Here is a 15839-nt window from a genome sequence, read left to right as displayed (position 1 = left end):
TGGAGAAAGGCGAGTCTCACTACCCCTCAGTGAGTGACGAATGGGTACAAACGGAACATTAAAAAAAAACCCAACTGACGATACTTGCTTGTTGATCAGTGCATTTATTGCTGATTTCTGCTCCTTTTTGAAGACTGTGGACTCAGCTAGACTGATAAAAAAATAGTGATTTACAGTGGTACCTTGGGTTAAGTACTTAATTCGTTCCGGAGATCCGTTCTTAACCTGAAACTGTTCTTAACCTGAAGCACCACTTTAGCTAATGGGGCCTCCCGCTGCCGCCACGCAGCTGGAGCACGATTTCTGTTCTCATCCTGAAGCAAAGTTCTTAACCTGAGGTACTATTTCTGGGTTAATGGGGTCTGTAACCTGAAGCATATGTAACCTGAGGTACCACTGTATATGCATTGTATATGTGCTATAACACTGTGCCACCAGATGGCGCTGCGGAGTCCCAGTTTTTCCCTACCAGATTTCTCTGTTTAAATTTACAACGTGTTTTAACACTGCTTTGATGTGTCTAGACCCAGCCTGTGTAGGCTGCTCAGACTTTTCTTTAGGAATTAGATTCCATGTTCTAAAAATCAGATGCTGGAACGTATTAGGACTTGAGAATACCTTTCCCCAGGCCCCTTGGCAATGGGCATCCCCTACCCCTGGTGCTGGGGACCCCCCTGTGAATGGGAAACTTTGCTGTCTATCCTTTTGTGTGTGTTTGGTTCGGCAGATTGAGAGGAGTGATTAATGACATGTGTTGCCCGCAGTCACCAGGGCCTTCTCGGCTGCGGCTCCAATCTGGTGGAATGCTCTGTCACAAGAGACTAGGGCCCTGCGGGACCTGACATCTTTCCGCAGGGCCTGCAAGACAGAGTTGTTCCATCAGGCCTTTGGTCAGGGCGCAGCCTGACTCCCTCCTCTGGCAACCTGCACAGAATTTTGCTTAATTGGTTGCCATCAATTTGATTTTAATTAATTTTTATAATGAAATATTTTTAGAATGTGTGATTATTTGACTGTTTGATTATTTGATTGTTGTTAGGCGCCCTGAGCCCGGCTTCGGCTGGGGAGGGCGGGATATAAATAAAATTTATTATTATTATTATTTGCTGCCGTTTGGAAAGCGGTGGGTCTGTGTGTGTGGTTCCCCCTCCCCCTCTTTCCCCTTTGGGATCTCGCTTCTCTCCCTGCCCCCAGTTAATTTATTGAAACAGCAGGAGAGTATGTGGGAGAGAAAGGGTTGGGTGGAGGTGGCAGTTTATCCTCCCAAAAGCCTCCGTGAAAACAAAACTACTCCATGTGTCCTGTGTTGTCTAGGATCCTTGGTGCATCCCCCTCCCCCCCTTGTGTTGGGGGTGCAAGGATCTAAATAGACATGTTAATTTCATGCCCTCCTAACAGGGCAGCCCCCATCAAGCAGCTGTTGATCTAGAGCTGGCTGACAGCTGTTAAGACAAATCCTTTGTTTAGGATGGGGATTATCTCAAAACAGAGGTTCGGAGGCCTTGAATTCTCTCTGCACACCCAAATAAAGATGTTTGGGGGGAAGGATGGGTTTCAGGGGGAAACCAGACGTGGACGTTCTCTTTGGAATATGCCGCCTCTGGTGAGCAGGGGGGAAAAGAAGTTTGCTGCCGGATCTTTCAGTGGCAAAGTCTGGCTTCATACTGCTGGATGTGTTATGCTGCAACTGAAAATAGGCTTCTCCCCCTCCTTGTGCCCCTCTGCCTAGGCTCGTTCATTTGCATGACAAAGTGGAGGCTTAATGCAACTTTGCCATGGTGAGTGGAGGTATGCAGAGAGGCACCCCCTTGTTTCGAGGGAGAATGGGGCAGGTCTTGATAAAGGGGTGACTGTCTCTGTGGGTTCCCCTGTGCTGGCTTTGGTACTTGTGTTTCATAGATGTGGTTTCTGCAACTGTGCCATGGTGATGACCTCAAGCTCTTTAGGACTGGGTTGCCCAAATGTCTCGTCTGCATCTGCGAAGACAATTTGTTTGAATGGTATTCGTAATAGGGCCGCCGTGGTGGTGGCCCCGCAGTTAAGTGGAATTAGGTCTTGCTCTAAGTTGGCCAGGACCTATCCCATGTGGTCTTTACATGGGCCTTGAAGACCTACTTTTTCATGAAGGCCTTCGTGTAATATAAATGGAGGTTTCTATGCTGGGGGTCTGCTGACATTTCTTTTCGCTGCTGGTGTATTTCAGCTTATTTTGTACAGTCTTTTAGGGCTAGTGTTGTAATAAAGTGGATATATTGAATTGTTACCTTTGTATATTTCGTTCTGTTGTGAACATCTTTGTGGAGCAAGTGCTCAAAAATCCTGTCATCTTTGTTTTTAATTGGTGCAAATGGAAGTTGTGTTTGCATCTGGTAAAGTTAAGTTCATTGTGGTTGCTGATTCCCCCCTTGCCACCCTTCTGTTCTGTGGATCATTGGCTCACCTTTTACAGGTAAGAGCCACAGTAGAGTAAGAGCCACAGGTAAGAGCCTTGTTGTCTCTTAATTTCCTTCCCTTCCTTCAAGGAGCACAGCGGGGTCCCTGGAATTGCTTGTCATCTTTTTATTTCTAGACGGTTAGTGAAACGTTAGTCACACTCAGAATAGATACATTGAAATGAAATAACAAGAGTGACTTTGGTCCATTAATGTTAATGGTTCTTCTCCGAGCAGAACTTAGTTGGCCTCAGCTAGTCTCCTTGAGTTTCAGCTAAAGCAGGGGTACAAAGCTGGTGGCCCTCCAGATGTTGTTGGACTACAAATTCCGTCATCAGTGACCATCGTCTAGGTTAAGATCCTTCCTCTAGTAAAACTAAAAACCCAACAAAGTCTTAAACAGTCTTTTAAAGCATGGGTGGTGCTCTATACATGATGGTGTTTTGTTTTTTGTTACTCTTCCCATGGTTAAGATAGTACAGCTAGCTCTCCGTTTTTATCCTCACAGCAATCCTGTGAGGGAGGCTAGCCCAAGATCACCCAGTGAGCTTCATGGCCAAGTAGGGATTTGAACCCTTGTCTCCCAGGTCCTAGTCTGGCACTCTAACCACTGTGCCACCCCTAAAACTCTACAGTATTTTAGGGTGTGTGTGATGTTAAGTTTTAAAAAAATATTCTCTGCCATGAAATTACAAAAGCTCAAACACACAAACAAGCAACAGTTATGGCATTCCTGCAAGGTAGTGTTAAAATGAAACTTCTAACTCATTTAAATTGCTTTGCAATGAGCACAATTTGCATACCACATTTCTGCATATTGGAGATACTGAACAGGTGGCCGCTTTGCACTTCTTATTCTGCAGTATCTATTCAGAAGCTATTGCCCCTGGATGTGAGTGGAAACTGTGCAGTTAGGTACTGAACAATCTTGAGCTTTTGAAAATTAGGAAAACCAGTGCATCTGAACTCGGGAAGCTTGGTTTCTTAGGAACTTGAAAAGACATAAAAGTCATGTTCAAATGCTACTTTCCCAGAACCTGTGATCATGCCGAGATTAGGAGCGGATCTTGGGCTTGAAGACCTGCTCACCCACTTCCCTGTCTCCACCACCATGCATGCTGCATAACCAGAGCTGTGATATTGCAGGAGCACTGGGCAAAGTGCAAAGACTTGTATTGTCACCGAATTCAGCTTTTTGAGAATCTCCACTGTATTTTTAAGGCAAGCATCTAGCCCTCCTGACTGCAAGTATATAGAATGGACATGAACCTGAGAACTGCTCCCTGTCTTGGTCATAGCTCAGTGATAGAGCACCTCCTTTGCTTCCAGAAGGCTCCAAATTCAATCCTCAGTGGCATCTCTGGGCATTTCCCCTGCCTAAAACCATGGAGAGGTGCTGCCAGTCATTTTAGACCAGTGAGTAGCTTACATATCTGAGTTTCTAGCACTGGACCCAAGTTTGAGAAAGGCTGGTGTAGGCAGTACTGAGTCAGATGGATGAATGGCCTGACTCTGAACAGTGTCCTATGTTCTGGGGTAGGGCAAGTATTGACTGAAAAAGCTTCATGGTGCCTTGGAGAAAGTGCTTTGGAGGATGTCTGAATCTCTGGGGTAGAGGATCTCCTTGGCCTTCGGGAGGTCCCAGGCTCAACCCCCAGCATCTCCAGGTAGGGCTGGGAGAAAGATCCCTATCTAAAACTCCAGACAGTCTCTTGTCTGTCAGTGCAGACAGCACTGGGCCAGATGGAGCAATGACCTGACTCTGAACAAGGCAGCTTCCTGTGTTCTTTGGGGGTGTTGGTGTCTCTTGCCTCTTGGGCAGGTATTCTGCCATGGGTAAGTCCTAGGGTGCCGTGAAAAGAGGGGTGGGAAAGCAGCTGGGTGCCAAGGATCTCAAGCGGTGGTGTGTAGCTAATGTCTGGAGTCTCATCTTGCCAGCTGGGATGCTGAGCTTTAATTTATGCATCGTGGCCACTCTTCCCTTGTCTGCCGTCCAGCCATAATTCGCCCGCCCGCCATCCCCCTTGTTGTGTCGCTCACGGGCAACCACTTTTAATCTGTGCATTGATTCCTTGACTTCATTAATTAATCTGCAAGGCTTTCAAGAGACAGGGCTTGGCAACGGTCCGAATGCTGGAGCAAATCTGCATTTGTGTTTTATGTGAAACTCTGTGGCATCCTGGCAACTCCACAGCAATTTCACTCCTTCTGTGCGGTTTAAGACCTTTGAAATGTCCCAAACCATCTCGCTGAGGCTGTTACTGCGGAAAAGCAACAGCTAATCCTCAACTTGATCTGTATTGCAGGTGGAGGGGTGAGGAGGGTGAGAGAGAGAGAGAGAGAGAGAGAGAGAGAGAGAGAGAGAGAGAGAGAAGGGAAGATGCATTGAATGAGCCCTGGGGGAATCTGGGAGAGTTTGGTCCCCATTGTGTGTCTCTCTAGTCCACAGCTGCGCCTTGTCCATTCATTTTTGTCCTGCAAACGTGTGCAGTGACGCGGCAGGAGCCCTGCCACCGACTGTTCTCAGGCTGGGTGTGTTAAAGATTCTGGTTTTCTTTTTTAATAGTCTGTGGGCTTAGCCATGCCATCTTGCCAAGTGTGATCCAGCCACATACTTTCTTTTGTTCAACTCCTCCTTTCCCCCAAGGCAGTCCTTGGACACAAAAGTATTTTGCACCCAGATCCACAGGATGTGGGAAGGGTATGGCAAAGGTGCATTGGGGAGAGCCTTAAGTTCTGGGGCCAAGGAAGAACTTTGCAACTCCACACCTTCAATATATATAACTTGTTTAATCTCCTGTCCCAAATTGTCAATTTCATCTCTCTTACTGGAAATATCAGTGGAGAATTTTCATTTTTAAAAATGGTTTAACAATGCACTGATTGAACAAGTGCTTTCTTTTATGTGTCTAGAAGCTTACCCAGGAGTCTGTGGTGAGGTACCTTGCTGAATGTTTTGTGAAAGTCCATGTATAATATGTTAACTGGATTACCCCTATCTATATGTGTGTAGACTCTCTTCTCTTAAAGGTAAAGGTAAAGGGACCCCTGACTGTTAAGTCCAGTCGTGAACGACTCTGTGGTTGCAGTGTTCATCTCGCTTTACAGGCCGAGGGAGCCGGCATTTGTCCGCAGACAGCTTCTGGGTCATGTGGCCAGCATGACTAAGTCGCTTCTGGCGAACCAGAGCAGCGCACGGAAACGCCGTTTACCCTCCCGCTGGAGCAGTACCTATTTATCTACTTGCACTTTGACGTGCTTTCGAACTGCTAGGTGGGCAGGAGCTGGGACCAAGCAACGGGAGCTCACCCCATCGCGGGGATTCGAACCGCCGACCTTCTGATCGGCAAGCCCTAGGCTCTGTGGTTTAGACCACAGTGCCACCCGCGTCCCATATGTGCGTGTAGACTCTCTTCTCTTAAAGTACGCTTAATAAGTTGTTGACATTACTGAGCTAGATGGGTCAGTGGTCTCTCTGTATAAGGCAATGCTATCAAAACCAGATCAGCAAGGAACCGCCCAGTGGCACTCAACAGCCGTCATTTAATGAGGCACAGGAGAATGGGAAGAGGTTTTTAGCTCTTTCTTAAAAGTCATTGACAATTGTGGCAGACTGACTTCCTTTAGTAACGTGTTTGCTGTGCTGGCTGGGGCTGATGGGAGTTTTAGTGTAGAACATCTGGAGGGCACCAGGTTGGAGAAGGCTGCTTGAATGCTCCCAAGGATGCTTCTTAGAATGGTCCCTTTCGAATTCCAGAGAAACATGTGAACCTGTTCCTTATATATCAGTAGTTCTAGAACTATGATATATGGAAATGTTGTGGAGCCATTGAGAAATATCTATCTGTACTTTGCCTTGCATGGGATTCTGCCCCCACCCCCAAAGATGGAGATCAGTTTTGCAGAACATCTTAGTTCATAAAACAGTCACATCCATCACTCTAGAACAGTGATTTCCAACCTTTTTTTTGACCATGCCCCACCTAAGCATCTGTAAAATCCTGATGCCTCCCGCCCCCCATGACATATAATTCTTACTATTCAAAAAATGAACTCCTATTCACATGGAGGAAGCCTAAAAGGCCATTAACTGGGTCTAACACATTCTCAAATCCCCCCCCCCATAAAAATCAAATTGCCCCCCTTGTGGGGCATGTGCCCCACATTGGGAACCACGGCTCTAGAGAGTAAAGACAAGAGTTATTAAAAGTGAGTTGTGGATGTGCCTTGATTTGTAGAACTAGTAAAGTTTAATAAGTTGTCTGCTTAGACACCCCCCCAGCAGTTTTCAAGTGGTCTGCATTGAGGTTTAGAACCGCTGTTCTCAGTGAGGAATTATTATTTTTTTAAAATATTTTTTATTGAGTTTCTTTTCTTAGGTTCATAAACACAAGATAACAATAAGAAAGTGCAAGAAACAAATACAAAAAGAAGTAATAAAAAACAAAAAAAGGTTCTTTCTGTCCAACTTTCAATAGTTTTTTCAATATTCCAGGTGGACTTCCCCACATCCTCCAGACCCTGCATTCCTTGCAACAAAAGTTTCAGCAATTTGTTACCTTGTTTCTTAACTTACTGTATCTTTCAATTATTATGTTTCCGAATTCACAATCTCATATCCCAAACTTTGTACATTTAAAATTAACATAATAAAGTTGATTCATATTACCACCTCTTTTTTCTTGTCTTAATTTTCAGTTTACCTAATCAAGTTGCTAAAGCAAAAATTTCCTAATCGTGCATATTTCTTAACATTCATACAACTTATAATGTTTTTGCAAATAGTCCTTAAATTTTTTCCAGTTCTCTTCCATTGTTTCCTCTCCCAGATCTCGGATTCTGCCAGTCATTTCAGCCAGTTGCATATAGTCCATCAACTGCGTCTGCCACTCCTCCAACGTGGGTAGATCTTGAGTCTTCCAGTGCTTTGCAAGAAGAATTCTTGCTGCTGTGGTAGCGTACATAAACAAAGTTCTGTCCTTCTTTAACACCCTCTGGTCCACCATGCCCAATAGGAAGGCCTCTGGTTTCTTACGGAAGGTATACCTAAATACCTTTTTTAACTCATTGTGAATCATTTCCCAGTAGGCCTTCACTTTTGGGCAGGTCCACCAAAGGTGAAAGAATGTCCCTTCTGCCTCCTTACATTTCCAACATTTATTATCAGACAGATGGTATATCTTAGCTAACTTGACTGGGGTCATGTACCACCGGTATATCATTTTCATAATGTTTTCTTTCAAGGCATTACATGCCGTAAACTTCATACCGGTGTTCCATAACCTTTCCCAGTCTTCAAACATAATGTTGTGTCCAATATCCTGTGCCCATTTTATCATGGCAGATTTGACTGTCTCATCCTGTGTATTCCACTTAAGCAGCAAATTATACATTTTCGATAATGTCTTAGTTTTTGGTTCTAACAATTCTGTCTCTAATTTCGATTTTTCCACTTGGAAACCAACTTTTTTATCTATTTTAAACACCTCTTGAATTTGAGCATAGTGTAACCAGTCCCGCACCTTATCTTTTAACTTGTCTTGGCTCTGCAGCCTCCAATTGTCTCCAGTTTTTTCAATTATTTCCCAATATTTTGGCCAGTAGGCCTCCATATTGGGTCTTTTTCTAGCCTTGGCCTCTACCGGTGATAGCCACCTCGGGGTCTTGCCCTCCAGTAAGTCTTTATATTTTAACCAGACCTGTTCTCAGTGAGGAATTAGACTCTGTTGAAAGGAAGCGCAGCAGCACCAGCCTCACAGCAGAGTAATCCAGGGTATACCGGTAAGCCAGAAAGCAAAGCGCAGCAGTGTGGCTTGGGATAAGAGGATTCCTTTACTTTCTCTAAGCAGTGCTCTTGGGCAATGGGGGTCAGGGGCTGTTTAAGGTGAAATGTGGTGGATAACACCCAGCAGTGGCGCTCTGGCTCCTGTAGACTAGCCACAGGGGTTTAAGTAACAGAAGCATTGGCCGTGGAAGTAGAATGAAGGGTAATACCTGGGGTGCCTGCCCTGCATGCAAATCGGCCATTGAAAGATTGTTCAACACCTGGCGGGTGTTTTGTTTTTTAAAATTACTTTACATTAAATCATGTTTTCAGTGTGGAAGTATCTGTTCAACATGGTAGGTGAAAAAGCAACCTGCTAGCTTGCTCTGGGGTGTACTATTCAAATCCTTTGCATGTTTACTCAGAAGTAAGTCCCACTGTGTTCATTGGGGCTTACTCTACATTAAGTGTGTGCAAAATTGCAGCAGGCCAGGCAGTGGTGCAGGTCTTCTTTACCAAAGTAAAGCACATAAACAAAATTAAATGTATAACAAACAAGACTAACAATGTATTCTAGCAATTCAAGGGAAGAGCAAAAAAAAAACCAAACACCACAATTGAGCATGGTCAGTATAAGGTAGGGACACACACACACCAGGGAGGAGAAAATAAGAGATGTGTGATTAAGGAACTGGCCATCTCAGTAATAGTTTCCTTAAAAGACAACAAACCATTCCTGATTCTTTCCAGAGCTGGTCCTTGAGATGTGTGAATGGGTGTGTTACTTGGGATCCTGTCCCAGGCAGAGAAATGGCTAACTCTACCTCCTGAAACTTTCTACTTCTGCTGGGAGTCTCTGGCAGCATTGGGTTTAAACAGTTTCTACTGCAGGGCTGAGCAGACTTTAGACTGATCCAATTGCTTTTTGTTGCTTATTATAAGAGCTACCAACCAGAGCCCGGTGCAAAAGAGAGTAGTGTTTGAGTTGAAGAAAAGTGAGCATGTCCTGACCTTAGGATTTGTTTTCAGCTCAGGAACTGAAGTGAGTTCACAGTCCCTTTGCCCAAGGGGCCAACTCCTACTTCACTTTATTCATTTCAGTGGCCTAATTTAGTTGGGAAAACTCATTCTGCTGTTGCTGTTGTTAAAGAACTGGGGGTCAGAATCCCTGGCTGACCGACTGTCAGTCACTCACTCAGAGATCTACTGGTAGATCGGGATCTACCACCTGCCCACCCCTACTCTACAGAACACTGTTTTAGTCCTTTTTCCTAAGTGGTGGGGGCCACTAATATTTGTCTGTGGATGGCCAGGCTGGTTGATGGTGTCTACTGATTCATTTATTTTTAAAATTATCCCAAAGGGCAATGAATCCTCATCATCTTCAGGAAAATCATGGCAGATAATTGGCTGGTTGTCACCTAATTTAGTTGCACTAAGTTTCCACTGAAATCAATGGGACAAGTTAGTTGGGACAAGTTAGTTACAACATAAATAAGTAATGACTAATTTGTCACACTTATTTCATTGGGACCCAAATTCTGCTAACTTAGTCTGGAGCCAACCCAATGTTTGCTTTGCACCCAGAATCTACCATAACCACTACCAAGCCCTCCCCACTAAATGCAAGGTTTTCATTTGAAATTTTAAAATGTAATATTAAACACATACAACAACAATTGATTGTCCACACCAAACCACCCTCCTCGCTGAGGCTTGTAAATCATGTTGCAATTCTGGAGAGCTGTGTTGGGTGGGATGCAGGCTGATAATAGTTTGTGGTCTGGAGGGGGCTCTTCAGAGATGGATGCTGGCCTCTGGGTGACCTTGTAAGGGAGCAGACTCCCAAGTCTGTTCACTGGGGAAGCCGGTAGGTTAAAGGGCAGGTTGAGATTGATTGTAGGGTGGAACCTATTGCTTCCCGGAATTGCATGCGAGTGACTTGACTTAAAAAGAACAGCATGCAATTGATCCTTCCCAAATATTCTTTCTCTGGGAAGAGAGCTAATTTCCCTCTACGAGATTTCCCTTCTGTACTCTGAATCATCACCACACTTTACCTGAATCTTCACGTGGCCACGAAATGGAGTGGTATAAAGAAGGGCTGTGCAGACCACAGGTAGAATGACGTTTATTTTTCTTACTGCTGTGTGTGTGGTTTAAAATAAAAATAAAAAAACACCCTACAAATAAAAAGCAGGAGAGAGAGGTGGGTTAGACCTTTATCACCAACATACTAGATTTATTATTGCAGGAAGTTTTAAAAAGTGAGAGAATCCTTAATAGTGTTGATCATCCTGAAGTGGAACAGCTCACTTTGTATAGCCTCATGACTTGTACCACTTAATTCTGCTGCCAAGTAGGAAACAGTGCTTAGAGTGGGATAACTCAGTGGTAAAGCACCTGTTTTGCATGCAGAAAGGTTCCTGGCTCAATTGCTGGCATATTCCATTAAAATCAATATCTAGGAGCTGTGTGTGCATATATATCTGTCTTGGACCCTGTAGCATCCTCTGCCAAACTGGTACCCTTTCGGACTTCAACCCCCAGCACAGCCAGGGGTCGGGAATCATGGGAGCAGTGGTCCAGAACTTCTGGGGGGCACCAGGTTGTGGAAGATGTTGCTGCTCAGAGCAGATAATGCTGTGCCAGAGAGACAAATAGTCTGGTCCAATAAAAGGCAGCTCCTAAGGATATCATAAGAGTCTTGCTGGATAAGGCCAGTGACCCATCTAGTCCAGCACCTTCTTCTCACAGTGGCCAACCAGATGCCAATGGGAAGGCCCCAAGCACAACAGCACTCTCCCACCCTGCAATTTCCAGCAAATGTTATTTAAAGGGATACGTCCTCTGACAGAGGAGGTCTAGTAGTCCTTGACACAGAACACAGCCATCAGGGCTAGTAGTCATTGATATTCTCATCCTTAGTGAATTTGTGTTACCCTCTTTAGAAGCCGTCCACTTTAGAGGCCATTGTTACCCCTTGTGCCAGCGAATTCCATAATTTAACTGAGATCCAGCACACTCTTCTCACAGTGGTCAGGCAGGTGACTATGGGAAGCCTGCAAGCAGGACCTGAGCACGGCAACACCCCCTGTAGTGCATACTGCCCTCAATACTGTAAATAGTACCTAGCCGTAATATTTAGAGGTTATTGGTAGCCTGTCCTCCCCTTGTAAACCCCTTGTAAAGCCACCAGAGAAGGTGGAAGCGAAATCCACAATTGAACTATGTATGTGTGGTCTAAAATCTTCAATCATTCAGGTTTACTGGCTGGTGCCAGGTTCCCTTTTCTCCATGCCATGCATAATTCTACACACCTTTATCATGTTCCCTTGCTTACTTGCCTGTTTTCTAACCTAAAATGCCTTAAATGCTGCAACTTTTCCACATGGGGAGTCGCTCAAGCCCCTTGATCATTTTGGTTCCCCATCTTCACCTTTCCCCCAGCTTTACAATATCCCTTTTTTGAGGCATAGAGACCAGAACTGTCCTGTGTTCCCATGAACATGATGCCAGCTGGGGCAGTCCAGGTGTTCTGGGATTACAGGGTCCACCAGCCCCAGCCAGCACAAACTGTCCAGCCACTAACATCTAGGAATTCTACTTGGTCCGTCCCACACCCCTTTGCCTCTAATTCTATTAGGAACCCTTCAGTGAGATTGGGAGTTGAAATCTTCATTATTTCAGGCAGATTCCTTTACCACTTTGCTTCTCATGCAACACTGTTGGCACCAGGGAAATCTGACTCTTTACTCTTGTTCTCCATGAATTTTGGGGTTCCTTTGGTTTCGGTTCACTTTTGTTCTTTGAATCAATCTATTGTGAATCTTTGGTTTGAGCTCCCCCCCCCCTTCCAATGTTGCTGAACAACAACTCTCCAACCTTCTGGACCAAACACCTCTGTATCCTACAAACCACCAAGGTGCATGCATTGTGTCTATCTTACCACCACTATTGCATTTGACAGGCCTAAAAATATTATAACTGAGCTTTTCGTTTGTCATTCCTGTGTTTAAACTTTGTAGCCAGAGGCCCCAGGAATTAGGCTGGGAACTGGGGAATTGCTTTTGGTAGGTGAGGGCTGTCCAGTGGAACTGGGTTATCAGAGAGATTGAGGGAAAGGTTACAGTGGGAGTTCATTATGCCAGGATGAGGTGGAGATGTATGACTTAAAAATCCAGTGCTGACTCCCTTTTAAGTTTTGGGGTCATATTGTCACAGGTAGTTGGAAAGCTCTTTGCGCCACTCTTTCCCATAATTAATCAATGTTCCTATATAGCATTGGCTGCAGTCTCAATCATTTACTTGGGACTACAACTCCTTTGTGGGATGCGGGTGGCGCTGTGGGTTAAACCACAGAGCCTAGGACCGAAGGTTGGCGGTTTGAATCCCCACGACAGGGTGAGCTCCCGTTGCTCGGTCCCTGCTCCTGTCAACCTAGCAGTTCGAAAGCGCATCAAAGTGCAAGTAGATAAATAGGTACCGCTCCGGTGGGAAGGTAAGCAGCGTTTGCGTGCGCTGCTCTGGTTAGCCAGAAGCGGCTTAGTCATGCTGGCCACATGACCCGGAAGCTGTACGCTGGCTCCCTCAGCCAATAAAGCGAGATGACCGCCGCAACCCCAGAGTCGGCCATGACTGGATCTAATTGTCAGGGGTCTCTTTACCCTTTACCTTTACAACTCCTTTGGCCATGCTGGCTGAGGCTGATGGGGACCTCTGAAATGCCACAGGTTGACCACCCTTGATGTAAAGCATTGGTCTTCAAATGGTGGGTCTGGGCGCATTACCAGGTCAAAGCCTGACCTAGGATGGGTCACAATAGCAATACCCCATTGAGCAAATACGCGGCAACATATTAAGTAATGGGTCCCCGGATGTGTGTGTAGGCTAAAGTTTGGTCCTCAGTTTGGAAGCATTGAAGACTACTGCTGTGACATTTTAAAATATCCTCCCCTCTTTCTTTTGTCTAGCAACCGCTGCAGGCACTTACCTGCCACCCCTGCAGCAGGTATTTCAAGCTCCTCGCCGGCCCGGGATAGGAACTGTCGGGAAGCCAATCAAACTCTTAGCCAACTACTTTGAAGTAGACATTCCCAAGATTGACGTCTATCACTATGAAGTTGACATCAAGCCAGACAAGTGCCCTCGCAGAGTCAACAGGTAAGGCAAGTATTAGCGTTTAGCAATTTCTCCTCTTGTCCAGCCCTTTAACTGGGAAGAAGCCAAAGGCCTTGGAGAAAACGCATGCAGAGCCCTGCATCTCTTCTCCTCCCCCATCCGGCTAGTTCTGAGAGCCCCACTTCCAAGCACACCTGTTGCAGCTCTTTCTGCCCAGTGGGATACTTGGCACTATTTAGCTTTGCTACGAGTGAAGTTGCCGCTTTTTGCACAGGTGGGAGCTGACCCTGCAAGCTGATGCTTGGACCGGCAGTGAAGTGGCTTTCCTGCAGCATCTCTCTCTTCCTTCCTCTCCGCCCACACTGGGAATTCGGCCTCTCTCCTCGCCCCATCTCTGGCCGTGCGCTGGCGGTGGCGGCTTGAGAGATAACTGGGCTTTGGGCTCTATCACTGGTCAGCTTACAGCAGCTGTGTGATCTTGGCTGCGGTCCCAGGCTTTTAAAATAGCCGTCCTTAGGCTTTGGGCAATTGTACTCCTGTTTAAAACTCTGCTGTTCATTTAGTTCTTTTCTTGGGAAGGTCAGTATTGAGAGCTATATGAATTTAAGAATGAAAATTCTGCAAGGAGCACATGCGTAGAACAGCTGATGAAATTTTGTACCAGTTCTCTTTTAACTTGCATAATTCTGGCTTGGCTATCCATGAAGGCGTGAGAGACCTCTAGAGGCTCACTCTCCCCCGCTCCTGGATACCAAACTTAGGCTTCTGAGATGTCAGCTAAAGGCGTTGTAGAGTAGGCATACTGGTCAAATATTTCAAGTCTGCTACTAGGTAGAGGGCAGCGTAATTTAAAAATAAAAATTATGGTGCCATTTGTTAGCAAGGACAGGAACGTGGGCTACTTGTCCCCTAGCCTTGCAGCAGCCAGGGGCAAGTGTGCCCCCACTGGCCACCTGCTTATAACTGCAAGCATATTGCAACTAGGAACACAAGCAGTCATCACTGGCAAAGGCCAACATGTCAGACGAGTACCAAGGAGGGGACTCAGGTCCAACTACTTACTTATCCATGAAGTTCATTAGATGGACAGGTTGCGCACAGCCAACCTCACCTATTTCGTGCAGTTATTGTGATGGTACATTTTTTTTGGTGGGAGAAATTTATATATCGCCCTATCCTTTGGCAAGTGTGGAATAAAAATGCAGTAACATTAATTATTGCCTTTAAAGAAACAAAAACCAGGAAGTCAGGACAGATACACAAAAAAAAGTAGTAAGTGGGAATATGGTTGATCTTATTTCCTAATGGCAATGCTTTAAAGTCCAACCCTCCAGATGTTGTTGGACTACGGTCCCTGTACTGCTAAGGGGGCTGTCAGCTAACAACATCTGGAGGGCACCAGGTTGACCAAGTCTACTTTAAACATGCTTGACCATGACTTGACAGTATTTGCCGGGTCAATGTTGCTTTCATCTCAGGGCATTACCCATAGGCTTAAGTAACTTTTATGATAAACATCAAAATAATTCAAAAAAAATTTTTTAGAAAACTTATTTAGCATATCATCAAAGCCAATTAAAAATAAGATTTTTTGGAGGAAAACATTAATACAAATTTCATACTTCTTCACTGGTTGGTGTGTCAGCTGCAGTCTTTTTCTGGACAGGGATAGCCTGGGTACAGTTAGCCGTACTCTGTGACACACTTTTTATGAGGCCACCACTGAACGCAATTCAACAACTGCAACAAGTGCAGACTGTGGCAGCCAGAGTGTGGAGGGGAATAGAACTCAAGCAGGTACACTGGTTGCCAGTTACCTTCCGTGCACAAAACTATGTGCTTAAGACAACATTTAAAGCTCTGAATGATCTGCAGCCCAAATATCTGAGAGAATGCTGTCTCCTGTATCAACCTACCCTTCATTAAGATCAGAAGAGGCTTTCTGGGTCATCCCTATGTTAAATGAGATGCGTAATGGAGGGATGCATGGCAGAGCCTTAATGGTGGTGGCTCCATGTCTGTTGAATGACCTCTCCATTGAAGTGCATCTCACCCTAGCTGTATGTATATTTGGGAGGAACATATTTTATTATGAAAATAATAAAATTTGTTTTGATGCCAGATGAAAGCTCTCTTTTTGGTAGGCCTTCTATTATAAATTGCATACATTTATGTAATTTCTGAGAATGTAATTCCTTTTGGTAAAATACCCTGTGACCATTTTTGGTGAAGAGCGATAAAGAAACCTGATAAAGAAACAAATCATTTACCAAGCATTCTACATCATTTTTGCCACTTCAGGTTAACCCATCTGTCTCAGTCTAGCGATGAAAGCATTAAATTCTGTCCCTTTTGCTGTGTTTCTGCAGAATTGTGGAGTTCACAACTACCTCATTGACTGCCGTGCAGTGTTTGTAGATGGGAATCTGTGATGCGGACTGGAAACTGTCCTGTTCCACAAGTTCATTAATAGGAGTGAACGAATGCCTGTTGCAAACACAATGTTAAACAGCCTGGCAAAT

General features: G+C 45.0%; 1 protein-coding gene across 2 annotated transcripts in view; it reads left to right on the top strand.

Annotated features, from left to right (window-relative positions):
* The window catches only part of LOC114601616 (protein argonaute-1), a 45640-nt gene that overhangs the window by 6969 nt on the left and 22832 nt on the right, over positions 1–15839 (top strand). Inside the window, exon 2 of one of the 2 annotated variants that reach the window (XM_028738927.2) lies at positions 13170–13359. In XM_028738927.2, coding sequence (XP_028594760.1) covers positions 13170–13359 — 190 coding nt within the window. Of the gene's footprint in view, positions 1–13169; positions 13365–15839 lie in introns of those variants that run through there. The other variant, XM_028738928.2, reaches the window with a different exon arrangement.

The sequence above is a fragment of the Podarcis muralis genome, chromosome 7 (genome assembly GCF_964188315.1).
Source record: "Podarcis muralis chromosome 7, rPodMur119.hap1.1, whole genome shotgun sequence".
Taxonomy (NCBI): domain Eukaryota; kingdom Metazoa; phylum Chordata; class Lepidosauria; order Squamata; family Lacertidae; genus Podarcis; species Podarcis muralis.
This window is presented reverse-complemented; position numbering and strand designations above follow the sequence as displayed.